Source organism: Ambystoma mexicanum, chromosome 9, assembly GCF_040938575.1.
Source record: "Ambystoma mexicanum isolate Mex_15411 chromosome 9, UKY_AmexF1_1, whole genome shotgun sequence".
Lineage (NCBI taxonomy): Eukaryota > Metazoa > Chordata > Amphibia > Caudata > Ambystomatidae > Ambystoma > Ambystoma mexicanum.
In genome coordinates, this window is record NC_090931.1 from 920,163,378 (window position 1) to 920,185,818 (window position 22,441).

At 44.1% G+C, this 22,441-nt stretch overlaps 1 protein-coding gene across 5 annotated transcripts in view; it reads left to right on the forward strand.

Annotated features, from left to right (window-relative positions):
• Positions 1 to 22,441, forward strand: part of SESTD1 (SEC14 and spectrin domain containing 1) — a 1,198,983-nt gene that overhangs the window by 937,388 nt on the left and 239,154 nt on the right. For all 5 annotated transcript variants that reach the window (XM_069616097.1, XM_069616095.1, XM_069616099.1 and 2 more), the window contains one exon: positions 17,815 to 17,896. In XM_069616097.1, coding sequence (XP_069472198.1) covers positions 17,815 to 17,896 — 82 coding nt within the window. The remainder of the gene's footprint in view (positions 1 to 17,814; positions 17,897 to 22,441) is intronic.

Here is a 22,441-nt window from a genome sequence, read left to right on the forward strand (position 1 = left end):
TCCAACCTACCCAGCAAAGATCAGAACTCAGCAAACTTTTCTGTGATATCACTGTGCGACCCCCGCGACCTATTTATTGCAATATGCAATGTCGCATTGGTGTGTCAAAAAAACGGAGACCAAGAGTTCCCCTACTCCGTTTGTCTAAGTCAGAGATTGTGTTTTGACCACAACTTATCACTGCGCCATAGTATAAGATAAATTCCCAGATGCCGTTTGGTGTTAAGCTATTTGGTTTAATTGATGAACACGTGTTTCGGCATTATAAATGCCTTTCTCAAATCAGGGCATATCTTTGTGTCCTATGCCGTAGGTCATAACTGCTTGATAGCCAAAAGTTGTTGAATAATACTGTGCTAAATCCTAAGATTTTCTTCCCAGGTGAGGCTGAACACTGCTATGTCATCTAAGTGTACCATTCAGAACATGATTCACCATTCTCTGAAAAGTGGAAGGTGCATTTTTCAGTCCGAAAAGCATGCCCTTAAATTGATACATACCTTCTGGGGTAGAAAAATGTTTTCTCCTTGGCATAGTCAGTCATGGCAATTTACCAATAATCACTTGTCAAGTCAAATGTACTGAGGAATTTAGCTAAACCCAAGTTATCCACCAGTTCATCAGTCCTTGGCAAAGGATGGGCATGGATTTTTGTAACTGAATTCAAGGGCCGATAGTCCATGCAGAACCTTAGTTCTTTGGTTCCTGCTTTTGGTACTAGCGCAACTCGACTAGCCAATGGACTGGTGAAGTGTTCAATAACACCAAGGTCAAGCATTTTGTTGACCTCTTCCTTGATGTGATTCCTCACATGATTTGACATTCTCTAGTCCCTGCTCTCCACAGGTACACTTTCACCAGGGTGAATGTCATGCTGACCCCACGGGGTCAAGCCTGGTGTTAGTGAGAACAGAGGCAAACTGACTTAACAGAGACTTGCACTGCTGCTGTTGCTGCAGTGTCAGATTGGAAGAGAATGTAATTCCTTCTATAGACCCAGCTGAAGGGTATCCTTTTAGAAGATCTGGGAGAGGCTCAATCTCCTCTTCTTGATCCGATGCGAGAGGCAAAGCTCCCATCTCTGGTCTAGGGACATAGGCCTTCAGTCAGTGGGTGTGAAAGGCACTAGGGGCCTCCTTGGGGTTGCCCAAGTCCACCAGATAATTGAATTCTGCAAACTTGGTTACAATCCTGAAGGGTCCTGTCCACTTACCATGAAAAACTGTTTTATTGGGACTATAACTAAAACTAGCTGGTTGGGAGTTAACTCCACCATGTTGGCCTTCTGGTTGTTCCAGTGCTTGTCCAGCCTTCAAGTTTTCTGGAGTTTCAGTCGTCATGTGTGCCATCCTCTGTCTGAGGCCTAGCACATAGTCAGTAATTCATACTGGCTTCAACCTTAATCAGGGCCAAAGGGCCTCTGAGTGGATGACCATAGAGGAGCTCAATACCGCTAAAGTCAATCCAACTTGAGGGACCTCTCGGTAAGCAAAAAGAAGGCATGGCAGTAGTGCACCCACCTTGTTCTAAGGGGTTTCTCTAAAGCACCTATCATGCTCTTCGTGGATCTGTTAAACATCTCCACTAACCAATGGGTTTGGGGGTGGTAGGATGTTGGGAATGTGTAGGTGACCCCACAGGCTTTCCACCTGGCTTGCATGTAGTTGGACATAAAATGTGACCCCCTGTCGGATACTACCTCCATAGGAAAACATACTCTGGTAAAAATGCCAAGTAGGGTCTTGGCAACTGCCTGAGCAATAAGAGGTTTCCTAGGTATTGCCTCAGGGTATCTAGTGGTGTGGTCTACTGCAACCAGGATAAACCAGTTGCCTAAGCAGGTTAAAGGGTCTAGGAAACAAACAGTTTCAATCCCCACACATTCAAAAGGGACTCCCACAACTGGGAGGGGCACTAAGGGTGCTGCATTCTTGGTTACACTCTTGCCACATAATTGGCAAGTGTGGCAGCTTCTGCAATGCTTTTCTACTTCTGCACCCATCGTGTGTCAGTAGAGGTACAGTGAGAGTCTCTCTTTGGTTCTTTTTGTACTCAAATGACCAGCTAGAGGGACCTCATGGGCTAACTGCAGAAATGTGGCTCTGATCTCCCCGGGTACAACCAGTCTCCTGAGGTCTCCTGGAGTAGATTCCATGGGCTCACTGTAGAGGAGGCCATCCTCCCATTAGGGTCTATGCTGCCCTGGCTCTTGCCCTTCTTGCTGGGAAACTGCCTGCTGATGCAGACCTTCAAGAGAGGGACACTCTTTGTCGCCTGCTAAAGTCTGTCCTAGGGGTCCACCTGCTGTAAGCAAAGTCTGCAGCTCAGGATTGTCTGTAGGACCCAGATCCCCTACGCAGCGCTGAATCTCCCCTACCTCTGTTTCATCAGTATGTGGATTTTCAGGGGACTCTTCTTCCATCAACTCAGGCGGAGGTGGGGGGGGGGGTCACTGGGGTGACCTTGGGTTTTTCCTTGAGGGAAATTATTTTCGTAGAGGAAAGTTTGATCTTGAGACCCTTCTTTTCTTTGGATACTGTGGATTTCTCTTTGGTCTCTTGGGGGAGGTCTCTTAAGGTTGCCTCCCTAACTTTTTTTGTAAGCTCCCACTTTGTCTTAGAAGGGTTTTTTGGTGTGCTGGAGACTACACCCAGGGCCTTTGGGTAGTTTCCCAACAGTACACTACCAGGCACTTCAGTCTGAACACTGACAATGATTCTTAAAGTCATATAATTGCAATCAATGGTAGCTTGCCTTATGGGACACAGATTGTCGTCTAGCCTAAATTGCTCCCAACTAAAAAAAGAAAAAAACAAACCCAAACAGTGGTGCGGGATGATAACGCTAGACACAAACAGGATTGAACAAGACAATATAAAGTCTCTCTGACCACTATTACTTAATCAACTGACTCTTCAATAATGGAATGTGCATATCCAAAGATCAGTTAAACCAAATTTCGATCTTGGACAAAGCAAGACGAGCCAAAAGACTCAATCCAACAAATTATAAAAGTGTTGCAAACAATTTTGATGTCCTCAATGGCAATAACGATCTCGCCCTTCATTAAACTTTACGAACAACTTAATGAGAACATCAAAGATGATTTAACAACATTGTCTGCTCTAATATAAACTTGGAAAGCGATGATACTTTATTCAAGTACACCTATCATGAGAAGAACTAAAGGATTGAAGGATCGTTGAACTTGTTAACAGAACAAAAGAAATGTGGCAGTATGGATAGAAAATTGTTTGCCGAAGTGGCTAAGGAAGCCTTGGCTTTATTGAAGCTAAAAGAATCAACAGTGAGCAGTTTGTATAAAAAGGACAATCCAGTATCATAACATCAGACTAAAACAGATTGTCCTTTTTATACAAACTGCTCACTGTTGATTCTTTTAGCTTCAATAAAGCCAAGGCTTCCTTAGCCACTTCGGCAAACAATTTTCTATCCATACTGCCACATTTCTTTTGTTCTGTTAACAAGTTCAACGATCCTTCAATCCTTTAGTTCTTCTCATGATAGGTGTACTTGAATAAAGTATCATCGCTTTCCAAGTTTATATTAGAGCAGACAATGTTGTTAAATCATCTTTGATGTTCTCATTAAGTTGTTCGTAAAGTCTTGCTTCACCATGCAAATAACACAAACTGTGCCATAGAAGTGGCACCTTCTAGAACAGCAAACACTTGTGTTGACATGTGCATCGGTGTGAGCCTCATGGAACGTCCAACAGAGAAGTTAAACATAGGCGCTCTTGGGTATGTAGAGTCTAATGAGGTCAGACATAACCAAAGTAGTGAAAAGTCAGTGGTGGAGGAAATCGTAGGAATTGATCTTCATAAACCAATTCCTTAAAAGAACTAGACTCAACGTCGCAGGTTCTTACCACTGTAATTCCAGATGACGCAGCTGTTCCAACAGAGCCAATTCAAGATCTAACTATGAGGTCTTTGTTCTCTAGTGCGATGAAAAGTAGCATGGGGAAAGACAATCCAGGACTTTCAGCTACCAACCACATCAAGCAACTCAGGTGTGGGGGGTTGCAATGCTGAACCTGATGAAGTCAACACCAAGTGCATCAAACCAGGAGAAAAGAACTAGAGTCATTTTCCATATTTAGTAAAGGCATTGTGAAATCTAGGATAAAGGTTGGCAAAACACTGGACATAAAAAAAACGAAAAACCAAAACTCAAAAAGACATACCACCAACTCCTCAAGAACATTTTTACGTAAAATCAAGACTGTAAATGTCACTGTAAACACTAACAACAACATCTTGAGGGTTAATAAACAATCAAAAGAAGATGAAACACTGGAAGTAAAACCTGTGAAGGAGGAGGTAGTTGTTGCTGATGAGGTCTCAATTGACCTGATGGACATGTCCACTTACGAAAATGATCCTATAGATGTATGTGTGGAGATTTCTACTCCAAAGTCTCCTGAACGGATAAACGAGTTGCACTTGCCAATAACTTGGCAGAACTAGTGGCACCGGCACCCCCGATGGTCCCAACTACAAAGATAGACGCAAGACCTAAAAATAAAATAAAAACAGATGCGAACAGCGAACTCAAAACGGTTCCCTTGGGGAGAATATGCACTTTAATTCAAACAGCGGCGCCAGCGGTCATGGTCCCATTGGAAGACTCTACTCCACCATTTATTGCCTTAAGTAAAAGATGGGAAAAATTAGCTTTTGAACCACAAACCTTGACTACAGGCATAGGGTTTGTAGCTACAACAGCAGCCCCTTTCTCTAATGAAGCAAGGGCCAAACATAATCTTATCAATGGCCGTAAGTTCTCATCACAACCTCAAGTACATGTAAGAAAATATGGTGAGAGACCATGCGAAACGGGACAGGAGGCTCAAAGCGACAGGAAAGAACGAAAAAAAATCCCAGGCTCTGTTTAGAATTGGCTTGGAATGCATAGTAAGTAGTGACAATTTTATACCGAACCGTAACAACATGCTGTCCCTACTTCATTAGGTTCCTATCCTCCGAACCATCGAATCTAACATTTAAAAATCGTGGAGTTTGCGGAGGAAGCTTAAAACGACAAGGTGATCTTGCATCTGAATTCAAAGATCATATTTAACATTCTGCTGGACGCAGCCCCTATACTTATGTCCCTGGGCTTTGACATATTTAAAATCGCGGATGACGTTGGTACCGCAGGAGAACAAAAGTCTCTTGACTACACAAACTCAAAGGAAAAATGTTGAAGCAAAATTTGGAGCGAGCTGTGAGTCCCAGAGACGAGACAATAGGAGGCCTTGTCAATCCAAAAAGATATGAGGAATTCGGTGGAGAAAGTGTTCCTTGTGTAGACCATTCACTAGAGGACTGGTCAGACAAACAACAAATCAAAATAACTTTTGCCTGTGGAAACCGAATGAGAGATGACCGTACAGACCATGAAGAAAATAAGTATTTAACCGACCAGAACAACGATTGGCTCTGGATGGCTGAGGCCCTCTCAACAAACACCCAGAAAAACAACAACAAATAATGCCAGGTAGCATCGGGTAAGGACACGATTGTCGTTGTTTCCTGGAACACCAGAGGATTTGCACATTTATTTCAGAACAATTGGCTAACTGGCATAGATCGAATGTGCATACAAGGAACCTGGCTTCTAGTGTGTCCTTTTTCTGCTGAATTTGAAGTTGCCTTCAATCCCGCTATAGGCAACCCAAAAGGACGACCCATGGCTGGGTTGATAACACTTGTCAGGAAAAATTCCGGATTTCGACTTATTAAAACATGGAACATATCATCATACATACAGGTTTCCATGATCAGCACTCCAAAACAAGAAGTAACTTATGTCATCAATCTATATTGCCATCACTTGGCAGAAGGGAATTTGACCTTTATTGATGAAGTCACATCACTGATTGACGACATATATGAAGTTGTGAATAAATCTAGCCTTATAATTTTTGCAGACCTAAACGTCAACTGTATCCAATCCAAGGAAAAACCTCCAACACAGCATCCAGGTGGTGTCTTGAAATGGACTTGCGAAATATGCAAATACTGAATGGGAACACCAGAGGGGACATACCAGCCAACCACACTTGGAGCAGTATAGGATCAAATTCAGTTTTAGACATTTTTTTCTTATCAGATCGCATACATGAGCAAGTAGCTTACATGCAGGTGTCTGTGGGTCCACATAGTGACCATAACATGTTGAAAGTAACGCTCAACACGGTTAAAGACTCGAAGAGTAGTCGGTGGAACTGCCAATAGAGTAAGGCTGCGTCTTTATAAAGATGGGGTTGAATATGCTCAACTATTAACACAATATATGGAAAAAGGTCAAAGGTTAAAAATTAGCAAATTTATACCAAGACACAAATTTGATATAGAAGTCATGAAGCAAAAAAGAATAATGTGTGGCGAAATTAGAAACTTGCAAAGTGACAATGGAATGGAGCTGGCAGAGAAAAAGAGTTGCAAAAGTATAAGAACTGGGTCAAAGCCCACAAGGCGCAAATGTTACAGAAGGGCTCTGAACTTATGATGATGAAATTAAAAGACAAAAACTCTGGAGAATTTTGGAAAATAATCAACATGGAGAGTGCATCACAAACAGCATTACAGACTAATTCTGTAACTGAAGCTGACTGAATAATGTTTTACAGCGAGCTATATAGCAAAAAAGGTAATATCAAAGAGCGGGATTTACCTGTTCTAACTTGCTGGAACATAGTTTGAGAAGAACGATATTCTTGATGGTATCAAGAGAGCAAGCTCTTGTAGGGCCCGGGGCCTGATGGTTTAACCAACTATAACCTGAAGGAGAACCCTGAGGAGTGGGCTGAGATATGCAAAGAACTTTTTCATAGAATCAATAGCAACTGTACCATACCTTTGTCCTGGAAAAGTGCCATTATTGTTCCTATATTCAAAAAAGGCAACAGGGCCAATCCCCAGGACTACAGGCCAATAGCGCTGTTAGATGTTCGTTGGAAAGTTTATGCCACACTATTACAACAGATCCTACTCAAGTGGATCACAGCAACAAAACATTTAGACCTGAAACAATCTGGCTTTGTGAAGAGCGTTGGATGCAGTTTGAACCTGATAATAGCAAACCTAATCAAAATGGAGGCAATAAGATCTGGCTGTAAAGTATACCTAGCCTTCATAGATTCCTCACATGCATTTGACAGCATTGACTGAGAAATGCTGTGGTCTAAGATGAAAAAGTGGAAATGTCCTCCCAGCCTTTTGGCAGCAATAAAGGAATTGATACTGGAACCAACGTAAGGATTTGTTTAGACCAGGAAGGCACGCTCTCATCCGCTATTAACACCTTTTGCTTGCGGCGTGAAACAAGGTTGCCCGTTAGCATCCATCATATTTAATTTGTTCATCTCTGACATTGGTTTTGCAAGGAGGTTTCATCTTTCCCACCAAAGATACATGTGAGTCACGTGAGTTGGCTATTATGTGCCGACGACCTGATCATACTTGATGGATCTCCGATTGGCCTACATCGGAAATTGGACACCGTAGAAACATATGTGAAAAGCAACGGTTTACACTTCAACAAAAAAAAATGTGAGCTATTGGACTTACAAAATACTGGGTTTCGTAATACCGGACCCGGAAGTAACGTCACCGCGCCCGAACGGGAATTGCGTCGGCGGCCATCTTAAAAAACACAATCCATTGTAATCCTCCTAACACAGCACTGGTACAGAGTGGAGAGCAGGCCCAATCAAGCTATAATGTCCAAGGCTACTCGGAAGTCCACCCCCCACCGCATGCGCAAGAAGCGTTTCTCAGACGAGGAGCTGAATATGCTAGCGGACACGCTGGTAGCCCATGCCGATGAGGTCTTTGCCAATGACTTAAAGCGCGCAGGCCAACTGCGAAAAAAAGAAATATGGGAGGAGGTGGCACGGAAGGTGACTGCGGTTGGCACCACCACCCGTACGGTGAAGGATTGCAAAAAAAAGTGGGACGTTCTACGTCTCAGAGTGCGCAACATACTTTCAGCTAACCGCAGGGAGGCCATGGCCACAGGCGGCGGGGACCACTCACCCACCAAATTGTCGAGATGGGAGGAGACATGTAGCACCACAATCAATATGGAATCGATCGAGGGCTTCGGAGACATGGAGACGGGTGTGCCATCATTGGCAGATGGAGGCGAGTGTCCCCACAAACCCCAGAGAACCAAAGTATGACATAGCACAACTGATGTGAAAGTGAACCAAGCCAATGCATGGCCCATCATACACACATATACAGATCCATGTCCAGATGGTGGCCCAAACCCTGGCACAATGATATGCATATTGCGTGCCAATCCCATTACCAACAGACACCCAACACACAGGGAGAAATCACACATCTTGCAAACCGCAATACAACGGTATGCCACCTAGTACACATCAGTCCAGAAAGGAGAGTCCATGACATATGCCAATATGCCCCCCCATTGCAAGTACCCTGTGCGTCACACCTACAAGAATGCAATGCATGAAACGAACTACTGAACGGCACCAAATCGACCTTCAACCTCCAGGGCAACACTGACGCCCACACTGCAACACAGGCCAGCACCAGCAGTAGAGGGCAGGCCAGCTGAGATGGAAACATGTGAGACACCATCCGACGCCACTGCCACAAAGGAGTCGTCAACTGTTGCATGCAGTCTGCTGCCACCAGTTCGATTGGGGAGGTAGCTGCCATAGCCCCCCTCAGCGATGTGGAATATTTGGACAACCTCCATGTGGTATGTCCTCATATCCCGAACTCCCAGCCCACCCCCCTGCACTCCACACAGTGCACACTAGTCAGCCCCATGCAAGTACATGCCATAGTACTGGGGAGTCCCCCTCTATAGGGCAGTCCAGATTTTGCCCACCCTGGCACTGCACCGTCCACCTCCACAGCCACCACCAACATGGAGGCCCGCTTGACAAGGGTTGAGGCCCGCCAGGATAGCATGATCGAGCTGGTCCGGCAGTATGTGGCAGAGGGGGAAATAACCCGCCATGAGATACGCAAAGCAAATGCGGCTAACATCATAGCCATGAACACCAACACCATGGTCATCTGCGACAGTTTAGCTGCTGTAATCCAGGTCCTTGGCAGGATTGTTGAACATTTGCAGCAGCAACAACCGGCACCGACGGTCCCACAGGCATCCACCTCTACCCCATCCACCACACCTGCCAGCTCGACTCCCGCAAGCCCTGTGCGCATGACCAGGCGCAGCACACGCCACATGGACATGCTGCCCCCAGACCCAAAGAGAGGCCGCAACTAGCAGGTCCACCCTGCATGTGCTAACTGCCACCCGGGGAAAACCATGATTGGCACATCATGTGTGGGATGACAATGGGTGAGGGTGAAAGTGGTGTTGGAGGTAGGGGGGAGGTGGTGTTGGGCATGTTGGGGCCGAGGAGGGAGGGGCTATTGGGGGAAGAGGGAGGTGGTGATGGGGGTGTTGGGGAGGGTGTGTGTGAGGTGGAGGGTTCAAGCACAATAATATTAAGTATCCAATACACCCGTTGTGTTCAAAATCATATCATGACTGGACATTGTTCATTTTGTGTGTGTTTATTCAATTCATGACAGCGCACCGTGCCCAAATGCCCACACACCCTGTGTCTATATGCACACAATCCCAGTGCCCACTGTAGTACTAACACAGAACCATCAGCATCCCTCTGGTTCAGAAGAAATCGTCAATCAGTGATTGGCGCACAGCACAGCCATCTTGTACATCGCAAACTGGCAGGGGTGCTGCATCTCCTCCATCATCCTCACCCGGTGCATGCAGGTCAATGTCAGGTGGCAGTGGTACGTTTCGCCGGATGCACATGTTGTGCAGCATGGCACAGACCATGGTGATCTTTCCCACCTTCTCAGGCCCATAAAGGAGTGCTCCAACAGACCTGCTGAGGCAGCGGAACCGTGCCTTGAACAGGCCAAAGCTCTGCTCAATCACAACACGGGTATGGGTATGAACCTGATTGTATTCCTCTTCGTGCCTGTTTTGCGGGTTCCGTACAGGGGTACGTAGCCATGGCTTCAAGGGATAGCCACCATCACCTGCATGCGAGCACAATGAAGTATGTGTGAGTCAATATCTGACCTGACACCTTTAGGAACCACTGCCATGGCTGCAGCTATTTGGTTTTGACCTGCACATGTCCCTGGATGTATGCACACAGGTTCATTTGACGCTATATGTGCTGTACTATGATCTGCTGGTTTGGATTGCGTTGTCCAGATGATGCAGGGTGTTCACTTGCATGGCGATGCACATGTACTGTGGATGCGGAACAATGTTTTTTCACCCATATTGGTGATGTCTAGTACTCTCTATGTATTGCCACTAGCGCCATTGCCACAGGAGTGACCATGTTTTGTCATCCATCGCTTGACATTCCCATGGTGGCCTGCTTGTACGTCTGCATATTGTCATTGCAGTGCAGCATTGGTCTTATGTATGGCATTGATGTCTCATGTTCAGGTTGGGATGTTCAGGGCAACAGTGTTTAGCTGTATGTGCATTTTCCACTCACCCAATCTCACCCTGGTGGAGTTTGCACCCCCCCCCCCCAATCTCACCCAGGTGGAGTATGCATCCCCCCACCAATCTCACCCAGGTGGAGTATGCATCCCCCCCACCAATCTCTCCCATGTGAAGTTTGCACCCCCCCCCCAATCTCACCCAGGTGAAGTAGGCATTTCCCCCACCAATCTCACCAAGGTGGAGTATGCATCCCCCCGACCAATCTCACCCAGGTGGAGTATGCATCCCCCCCACCAATCTCACCCAGGTGGACTATGCATCCCCCCACCAATCTCTCCCATGTGAAGTTTGCATCCCCACCCAATCTCACCCAGGTGGAGTATGCATCCCCCCCAATGTAACCCCCCCCCCACTGCACTGCCATGGGCCTGTCAACTTACCGAGCAGCCAGGCACGTTATCCAGCATGTCGCTCAGTGTAGCGGGGTAGCGAGGAGTTACGCAGTACCATGGCATCATGTGTGGATCCGGGATATCTGGCACACCAATGTGTGATGATCTTGCTGGAGTCACATACCATCTGCACATTGATGCAGTGGTATTGCTTACGATTGCGGTACACCACCTCTCTGGCATGAGCGACCACCAATTCTACATGGGTGCAGTCGAGGGCACCGACGAAATTGGGCATGCCTGCCGGTGCGTGGAAGCCAACTTTAGTGTCAGCGAGCTCCTGGCCAGTCCGTGGTAGTGATATGAGGATGCTTGCGTGCTTCAGGAGGGCATCCAGCACCTGGGTCAGCATGCCTGAACAGAGAGGTTGTGATATGCCATGCAGCTGCCCCACTGTGTGCTGGTAGGTGCCTGTGACCAGGAAGTGGAGCATAGACACTACCTTCAGTAGATGGGGGGATGGCAGTGCAGATTTCTATCAGGCTTACAATGTCATGTATCATGTCCACTATGGTGGTGATGGTGTCCCGGTACAACCGGTACAGGGTGTGGATCTGCACAGGGGTTAGGTTGAATGGACTGGCTCTGATGCAAAGGATTGGTGGTTGCCTACCTGGTATCACTGGCTGCACTGGTGGGACTTGCTGGGCCTGTCTCACCCTCCATCTCCTCCTGCGTCTCCTCTGTGCTACCTGTTGTTGTTGTAGTTGTTGTTGTTGCTGGTGTAGCAGTACAGCCATGTCCTCCAGCCCCAGGATTGCAACAGCAAGTGGGATCATTTTGGTGTAGGAAGGGGTGTGGTGTGTGGGTGTGCTTCTTTTGTGCTGGGACAGGCTCCATTGCCTCCACCCGCGGAGATTGTGTGCACCTGTGGCAGTTGGGTACACAGCAGGTTGCTATTTACGGGTGATCCACGATGCCTGTAGTAGCGCCATTGTCCGGACCCTATTTACCGCCTTCGGGATGCCGGTATGTGCATGCCCACTTTACTTGTGATGTCCTCCTGTTAGCGGCATCCCAATATTGCCGCCGCCAAGGGCGCGTGGACGCATGCATGCCAGTAAGAAGGGGCATGGTACAGGCGGTGGCGGTAATGGCGGGTTTTAAGGCTTGTAAAGGCCCGGACGAGTACTCGATGCCGGTATTACCATTCCACCTTCCTTTTTTCATTACTTCTGTGCTCGTAATGAGGCCCATAATCTTGGAAATGGTAATGCAGGAAGCAGATCAACATTATGGGCACAATGTTGCAAGGCCTTGCTCAGGGTCTCGGAAATCAAGATCTCGACTTTACACTGCAATCCAACCAAAGCCAAGATCAAACTGTGGAGGCTTGATTGTATTTCAACAGAAGAACAAAGAACGAAACAAAGGTTGATGAAAGATGTACCAAGTGAGCCGAAAGCTTTCAACGAGTGTTCAAAATCTGTGGAACACTCTCCTGACCCATACCGAAGATCTTTGTTTTTGAACTTTTAATTAAACACCTTCAAAACTAAGGAAAGACTGAGTACGTGGGTGAAAAATCACAACAAGGATCTAACTTGCAGATTCTGCACCAAACACGAAGAATCCCTAAAACATCTTGTGCTGTTCTGCAATGCTCTTCAAGGTCGGAGATCTAAACATCTTGCTCCAATTATTGGAAATTACCAATCTTTAAGTGGCGAAGACTGGTGGACATTGATGTTCAGTGGATCAGATAGAAAACTAACCTATGCCCTGACCACTTTCCTGGGAGATTTAAGGGGGCTATTAGCAAACTCAAGTAGCTGTTGTGAATAAACAAGAGCTACTTGGTTGCTATTAGCTATTTTATAGTGACTGTAAAGAGAATTGTGTGATGAAACTTTGGTGTATTTAAGGCTAATGAATTTCACGCTGAAGATTGTGATGTGGGAATGAATTTTTTATTTTTGTTTGTGTTCTTTTTTAAAGGTTTGAACAAACCGTATAAAAATAAAAAAATTTAAAAAACAAGCTTTGGATCAACTCACTCTTTTTTCTATTACAACTGCGGCCTCTATCTTTACACATATATTTTAGTTTATCTACTGTTAGTTTGATCAGAGCTTCTGCTTTAAAGTTTAACACCTTACAATTATTTAGTAGTCACAAGTTGGATAGAGCCAGCCTTGCAGATGGATTCTCTGGACATTGGTACAACCAGGAGTCAATGTAATCCAACACTACTCAATCCCACCAGCTGCATCACCAGTGTTAGGAGAGTTTTCCTAAAGTCTACCAACAGGTGAGACTCTATTAAACTATCCCTTTGGTATACAGGCCCCAACTCTTAGTATAAGTCTGTACTACCCAATGGTTTGGTGGATTGGCAGAGCAGCCAAGCTTATTTTAGGAGGAGGATGTGATCTGTAGCTAAGTACAATGAACTCAGTAAATAGATAGGCCCAAAGAAACTCTCACACACCTGTAGTTATAGTAAAATAGACAATTATTTTATATGCACAAGGCAAAGTTACATTCAGATATGGAAGTACTATTTAACTTAATTGGCACAATAGAAAATATCAGCAATACCTCAGGTGAGTAAACGAATAGTCACTCAGAAAATGTTCTGTTACAGGAATAGAAAGGGTTATTCAGTTGCAGCAATAGCAATTCAACACTTCCATAGACTTGCAATACTTTTCAAAGACCACCAGGCTTTCGCAGTCTATCGCTAATTAGTTGTGAGTTCTTCAGAGTCAGTTTGGAGGGAATGCAGATCAGGGACAGCAGCAGAGAAAGTAAAGTAGATACTTTGATTATTAGTCAGAATGCTTTTGTTGATCCAAATGTTAGTAGGGACCTTGGAAATGACTCCCCAATAGGCGCACAGGCATTAATCGTGGGCGAATGGTATGGGTGAAAACCCAAACACCGGGTTCAGCACTCCAGTAACACAGGAGCGACAAAATGGCCTGTCCTATCATCCTATCCCCATAAAAGCACCCGGCCCTTTTATCTTGCCGAGCCACATGAGCGCCTGGAGACTGCCCTTGGACTAGTAGCAGTGTGCAGTAAAAAATCAACATAACATAACTTATCTTTCGAAAATACACAACACAGACATACTAAAAAACATATTTTAATTCTTACACATTTAAATGTCTATCGGGTCAAATAAGTACTTGGCATATACTGAACAGTATTAAAAAATGCAAAATATATTATAAAAATAGTCATTTTCTTAAAGGGCTCTCCTCACCCAATGCCTTTTATGTGGTTCAACTATCTCAGATAGGCACTCGACATAAAATAACAGAGTGGGATAGAACAAGGGAACCATGCAACATAACAAAGGAGGTAAAATCCCTCATGGGTCTGCACAAATAAGCAGAGTCTCCCCACCCCTACTGTATATGGTAGGTCCAAGACCAAGGTTCAGGACCTAACACATAGAGGCAAGGGGAAATGGATGCATTTCAAAGGTATACGATTTGCATGGTCTGTCTGTTACCAAAAGACTGCATGCGCATGCCACCATGTCCAAGACACCATCAACATGGTGTTCCAAATGCATGTTCCCTTTTATAATATCTTTAGAAGGGCAACTTGGTCTCTGCTCCATGTGTTTGTTAGTACTGTTCTCTTTGTTTTCTCCCAGCCAGACCCTTTTTTTGGCCAGGAAGTAATCAGTATTAAGTGTTACTTGAAGCCGCATGGCGGATGATCTTCCCCATGAAATAGTCTGCTGTGAAATGTGTCCCAAGGAGTTAGGAAGAAATGGGAAAGCTATATGGATGAAAGTGTAACAGTTACCTTAAAGGTAATTCAGTTTACTCTTATCCGTAACTCTTTCTCCTTCAGAACTCCCACCCAGCCATTCCCTTGTGCATATGCCAATGCTGTTACACTGCTGCTTTAAATAAAATATTGGGAAATGACAGTTGGGGAGTGTGGTATCCAGATCACTAATTGAGGTGTATGTGTGCAGGGAGTGCTCAATTCTTTTGCTGCACTGTGCAGCATGTTTAAAGCAGCTTACCCATATGGCAACCTGCAGGAACAGACAGACGCCCACAGTTTGTGGATGAACGGGAGAGCTTTGGACTAGGAATACCTGAATCTGTGATCAAATATGATGCTGAATTCTATTAAAATGAGACTCCTTCGCTTGACACATTATATCTGAGCAATCCTTATAATAAACAATCTGAATTTATTCATGTACTCACTGACCTGTTTCTGACCCAATGCTCATAAGGGTGTTCATCGGGTGGTTGCTAATAGATGTGCATGTAGTCTAGGAGAAGGCTTACCTTTTACCTGATGTCATAAGACAGAGGTCTGCAACCTTTGATTCGCAAGATGTTTTGCACTACATCTCCTATCAACTCTAGCTAGCATAGTGAATGTTAAGGGTTCATGGGAATTGTAGTGCAACCCCGTCATAGGCTAAACATTACCATGTGGTTGTAGTAGATGGGGGGGGGGGAATTGGGTTAAGAACTGTGCCAGGCCTTGGTGGATGCATGCATAATTTCCCGTCCTTTCTTTATTCTTCAGGGTCATATATACGGAAGCAATTTCTTTCCATCAATACATTGCCTGCTCTATAGCATTCAAACTACTTTGCTACTGCACCAATGTTGCCTTTATAGAGTCAATCATGCAAACACATATAGTCCTCATGCTCTTCTGTAGCGCCATTATGTGTCTAATTGGGATAGTTGTAATTCATACCTTTAATGGGCATTTGTTGTGCATTTTAACATGACCTATAAACCATCATATAAGCATGTTAAATAGTGCTGAAGTGCTTTAAAAGAAATCTGCTGTGCAATGGAAATACACTTGAGTTGCTGCTGCATGAATGCTAAAAAGGGACAAACTTAAATACTGGAAGGCAAGTGTGTTGGTCATAACGTATCTGTTTACTGTGACTTGGTCAGATACTATTCACATTTTATGCCCAATCTGAAAGTTCACTTTTTAGGGCCCGAGGGAATCAAGCACAATATGCATCTCTTATTGTGGAGGCATGAGAAGCTAATGTCCAGAAAAGCAATTTCACATGCCTATACTCTTTGCCTTTTTGGCGTTTGGTTTTAATGGTTATGTTGGGACAAACTCCTAGGTATGCCAGAGGGCCACTAGGAGTTTGCAGACTTTTGGAAGGCCCAACACCTTCCACTGGACAAACGGATGACTCGGTCAAACAGCAAGTTTAAACTCTGGTTTATTACAACAAAAACCAACTGGGATCAGTACAGGGACAGAAGAAATCCGTGGACGTCTCAACATCTCCTGGCTCGCAGGCCAGTTTTGACCTAAAATTGCATTGGAGTGACGTCACAACCTGGGCTCCTCTCCAGAAAACCTATTGGACTACTGAATTGGGCGCCAGGAGCCTAATAACCTATATAATCGCCTATATGTGTTATTCTACTGGCTCTCGCATGTCAGGTGGCTGGCCTGGTCCATCCCCAAGTCACTGTCTATAACAGCGTTGCAGTGTGAAGGTCTTTGGTTCTTGCCCGCTGCTACCCACCCCTAGAATACTAAACTGTGATTGGCTAGAGCTGACATCCCCAGGCCTGGGATCTGCAAACGTTCTCAGCTCTTGATGTACCTTCTCAAGGTAATAAGAACGACTATGTGTCTGTATTGTAACTTGTGTATACCACCTTAGTCTATGCTCTTTTGCTCAGTGCGACACTTGTCTCGCATTGTAAGATCTTTGTTGCGAGCTTCTGTCTGGCGGAGTGAGATCGGCTCCCTTTCCCAGTGCTGCTTGCTGTCCATTTTCTGAGTTGGCTGGGGCACTTGTTTGCAGACTACAATTTGGAGCTGTGCAGCTCTGAATTATGAAGAATGATTTGCATTTATTCCAGCTGGTGTTACTGTCATTCAGGGAATGGAATGCCGTCTGTATCTGGTGGCCTTGGAAGTGGGTCCTGTCTCACACGTTTGCTCTCGTCCAGCCTGAATTCAGCTCAACTCGGCTCTTGCTGAGAGGCTTGTAGCCTGCTATAATTTTCCTAAACCATTATGCCGTTCCTAACGTGTTTGTGCTATTCTATATTCTCCATAGGTTAGTCACACTTGCTTCTGTCAGGTCACAAAGGTGCTCCTGAAGTTCCATCAGGTTATTTGCATGTAAGCATCTGCAAGCTTTGTTCAGGATCTCTTGCTCTCGCGGTTTCTGCCTTTAGCTAATGGCAAAATAATAAAAGCAATGACAGTATGTGTATATATATCTGTCCTCTAACTATAGAACTGTACGCTCGTGTTCTTTGTGTATTCGAGTGTGTGTTTATGTCCCAAAGTGCGTCTAGCACGTGTGCTTCATGTCTAAAGCTGCTAAGTCGTGGTGTTTCTATCTAGTTCAGCAACTTGGCTTCTTGGCACTTTAGTCAATACTGTCAATTGGGGTGTCTTTGGTTGCAGCCTGGGGCTCCTCGTCCACTCTTCAGTAGACTTGTACCCCACCTTGCCTTTAGTGCTGGCTGAGGGGTACCTCTCGACATACTAGTCTTTCATTGGAGCACTAGGAATTGGTCCGAAATAGTATGGGCATTCACAGTGTCCCCTGACCTCCTTCCGTGTCAGATATCTTATAGGAGGGGGAGTAGGGGGCAAACTTCCCCATCCCTCTTCAGTTACCTTTACACACATAGACCATAACAAGTGGAAGAAAATCACAATTCTTGTGTCTCATGTAGATTACAGTGTTCATTGAAGGTAGTTGATTGAGCACAGACAAAAAGAGTAACCATATAAATGTGAAAGTATATATATTATGTCGTAAATTAAAATAAATGTACAGTGTGCATTACATTAATGATACATTGCATATTATGTGCCACCAACAGATTGTTTTTTTAAATTTGTTTAGGTGTGAAGATATGGTGGATGTCCGACGGTTAAAGATGCTTCAGATGGTGCAGTTATTTAAATGTGAAGAAGATGCTGCACAGGTACAGCATTGAGTGTATTGTAACCTTGTGTTTTGGGTGATGTTGGCATTTGATAATTTAATACAATGTTATATATCTTCTACCTTACAATCTAATGCAAAATATTAAATCTAAATGCCATCAATTGATCTTTCTTAAGCAATGCTAATTTCTAAAACTAAATGTTGTTTTAGCTCAAGTCAGGTTGCATTTGTGTTATCTCTACCTGGGGCAATGTGGTTATTTCAACCAGAGTTAAACATAACCACTCGCATAAGGTAGCAAGGCTGAGCAGTCAGACTGAACTTAATAGGGAGGTGTACTATTCTATAGTACAGTTAACACTTTACTGATTTGATAAACAAAAGGCAGCAGGCAGGTAAGTACAAATATGTTCTAGTTTATTAATCTATTACACTAAAGCACACATGAAGCAATTAAAGGTAGGTAAAAATAACACTATGCATATATATATAACTGTAGGTTGCTTACTACTTATCTGTGGAGAGTCTCCCCTCGCCAGATAAAGGGACTAACGTTTCAGAGCAGGTGCGGGTCGAGTCGAGGATGTGGCCATGTTGCGCGCATGCAGCTCACCCCCCTGCACACATTTTTAAGCGGATGCACGCATTGCTGCACTCACGTTCCGGTCCCGTTCCCGCTCCACAGGAACTCCCTTAAGTGTGGAGGTACAGTAGTCTCTTTCATTACTAAGTTACATTTAATAACTACCATGCAGGATCTCCAAGAAATGTGACCACATCTCTCCTTGGACGAAAACTCTATACTGAAATACCAGAGTTATGAGCTGAATTACAAATTGATCACCACATGAGCACTGACTCCAAATATACAAATCCGGATATGCACACCCTTTGCCAGAAGATGTTCTCATTGAATCTTTCTCAGCAATTGTTTCCATGGACATTCTTGCTTTTGAAAATTCCAAATATCCCACTGAGAGCAGTAACTATTTTAGAAAAAAAACATGACCTATGGAATGTCAATCCCTCTGTTGTAAAATTACAACTCAGTTTAGTTTCAGGAAGCCAATAAGGTCAGAAAAATTATGATGAATTGCCTTGATTACATTGCTACTCAACGGCTTTTGAATCGTGAATTTTCTTCAAAAAAGTCACTGGGTGACCCAGCACTGCATGTGAAGTTATGGTTAAGAGAGGCATTAGATCGATTATGTGCAGAGGGGATTACTCGTTCTAGAGCAGAGGTCTGCAACCTTTGGCTCTCCAGATGTTTTGGACTACAACTCCCACCATCCCTAACCAGCATAGTCAATATCCAGATATCATGTGAATTGTAGTTTGAAATATCTGGAGAGCCAAAGGTTGCAGACCCCTGTTCTAGAGGAAAGAGAATGGCCCTCATTCCGAGCTATTTACTCCATGGAATACCGGCATGGTGAATGGAGTAATTACCGGTCCATTCCAAGGTTGGATGGACCGGTAATTCCCCATTCACCATAGCCCTTCCCCATCCCCATTTCTGCCCCCATAGGGCTCAATGGGAATGGGGAAGGAGGTAATTACGGCACCGTAAATTACGGTGCCGTAATTTACTCCAAGGTCACTTTGCGGGTCCCGTAATTTACTCCTGCTAAAAGCAGGAGGTAAAGAGGGACCCGCAAAGGGAACTCGGAATACGGAGGTAAGGGATTACCGCCATCGGTGCCCTTACAGGCGCCGGTAATCCCTTACCTCCAACCTCGGAATGACCCCCAATGTCTTTCCATTACATATCCAAAACTGCTAGTGGTGTATTTCCTGCCAAAATTCCATAAAATATATCACAATGTACTGCTCTGCATGCACATCACAATTGGGGCACATCACAATTGGAATTGACTCCTTATTGAAAACCATATCAAAATATACAGACACACATTTAGCGCCTGTGGTATAGTTGTCGCAGGGAAGTTTTATATGCATGAAAGCATGAAGTCAAATTCGAATTTATGTTGCAATTACTAATAATTTAGCATTTATATAGTGCTATGATCCCTCGGGTATCTGAGCGCTGCTTATTACCCACGGTGTGTGGTGCTCATTTATCGACATTGGAAGGATGAAAGGCTGACATTGGCTCTGCCGGGATTCGAACCTGCGTTAGCAGACTCTCCACAGATGTCAAAGCGAGCGCGCTACTCGCGGTGCTATCGGACCGGCTGATTAGTGTGCACCTCGTTCAATCCTCTTTCATATTAATCAAGTCAGATGTTGTTCCAGTACACATGACCATAAAATGTCTTGTAGAAAGCTTGACTGAATATTTTTTCCTCTAAATCTACCAGTATTTTTTCAAAACATTGGTCTTTGGAATGCTAGACTTCACAGTGATGAGCAATCATTTTAGTCTCAGTGGAAATGTATATTGACAATGCAGAGGAGTTGCAATGGGTGCTAAATATGTGCTATTTCCAGCCAATCTCCTTATGCTGCATTTTGAATCGGCGTATGCATGGGGAACATGCAATGAATACTGTACTATGGATAAGATGTGGAATGGAGTGTTACCAGAGCTCAAGAACAGAGAATGGCTTCATGACAATCAATTTAAAATATAGCTTACAATAACACACACAAGTATTTTTTTTTTAATCTATTTTTGTATTTAGAGCTGTAGATAAAAATAATGCATTGAATAGCAAGATTTTTGTGAGCCAACTGAAGTCAACATAATGCTCAATGCATTGCGTGGACATCGGTAAAGCATCTGAGAGAATTTTCCCCTTTAAGAAATATGTAGAGACTAATGAAACTGTAGCAAACAAATTATGTTTGAAAATTGCATTCTCGCAATTAAAATATTTTTTTGATGGAGGATTCTAATAAGTTACTATCACCAAGTGATGTGAAACAAACCTAGGCAACAAATGAATTGCTGTCACAGAATAGGTGCCTTTTCAAATACAGTAAAATGTGTGACCAAGCACTCTGCTAAAAGCAATATGCTATTTAAATCCTAGAGAAAGCATTGAAATGCCCTAAAACTGTTCACAAGACAATATAATATATTTTGTCTTAGACATCTAGCTCCAACAAGAGAATCGGAAAGCACGTGGCTGACGGTAAAAGAAAAAGCTGTTCGATAAATCTGGTTGTTGTTCAGTATGCCCCATTGCAACTACAAAATTATTCGGATTTTGGGCTCCAATAGAAGAGCAAATCAAAGGATGTATTAAGTCAAACAACCTACAAACATTAACCTCCTATACAAGGATAGGACATTGCTCTAAGGATATCCCTTAGTGCCAGCACTAAAGGGGGTACTGGAGGCTGCATTATTCCAGTCTTAATACATTCTCACTTTACGGAGTGCACACATACTATTCAAAGCACAGAGTGGGGCTTTGCACCACATACAGAAATATATGGCTTTCCTAATCTTTTCAAGAGTATTATGGAAAAAGCTCTATAGATTTGCCAAGAGTGACAGGTGCTACCAATATGCACTGCAGTTAGTACACAAGTGATACAATTGACGCTGTTAGTCTGGGCGCATTGGAAGTGCTAACAGGAGTACACAAGAGCTCCTTCATGAGGGAGTCTTTACCTATGGATGGGGTGGAGTTTGTTACTGCAGCCCGACTGGTGGATGCTCCCTGCAAAGACCTATTGACCTTCCTTCAAAGTGTACCCTGAGAGTGCACTCCACCTGTGCACCACTTCCCAGATGGAGAACATGCTAAGGGCCTGATTGTCTGCGCCCCTGCTTTAATGCAAACTGGGTGCCTTAGCTACATAGATTCCCAAATTGGAATGTGACTTTTCTCTGTGTAAATGATGAACCTTCTCTGCAATGCACAGGCACAAAAATAGGAAGCATACATCCAGTTTTATCTTCTTTAAGGATGGCAGTCTTTGCCTCCTGGGAGGCAAACAGCACAACATTTTTATAGGGACGCATATTTGTTAATGAGACTCTGTGAGTACTCGCAGAAGCCCTCCTAACGTACCCTCTGGGGCCTCATGCTGTTACTTGCAGAAAACCAGTGGATATTGTCTGGCTACTGCCACCGATTCCTGGCAAGATTGTTCACCAATTACCCCTCCCCTTCTCGTATGCCATTCCCAACATTCTGATTCAGGACCTCTCATTACTTCTCGAAAAGGGTGTTTCTGAATGAGTTCCCGTTAAAGAATTGATGCTCAAGGTTCTTCCTTGCGCGCAAGAAAAGACTATTGAAGATGTTCTGTCTTAAATACGTTTCTAAAAAATATGTCCAAGATGATCACCCCAGCTTAACGGACTGACTGTGTCCCTGAAGTTCCAGGGCACATCATTCCAACTACCCCCAGTTGGGGAGATTCTTTAAGACCTTATTACTAGGCCCCATGTATATGAATATTCTTGGATTTCTGCTGAGTTATCTTGACTATCCAATTGGTACTGTGACTGAGGAGTCAAGGCAATGCTTCGGAAGGTGAAGGATGGTTTAAGGTACACTAAACAAACACTTTTCAAAAGCACACAATAGGGGAATGTCTGCACAACATATCTATACAAATTCTATTTATATACATTTTGTACTAATACCCACAAAATATT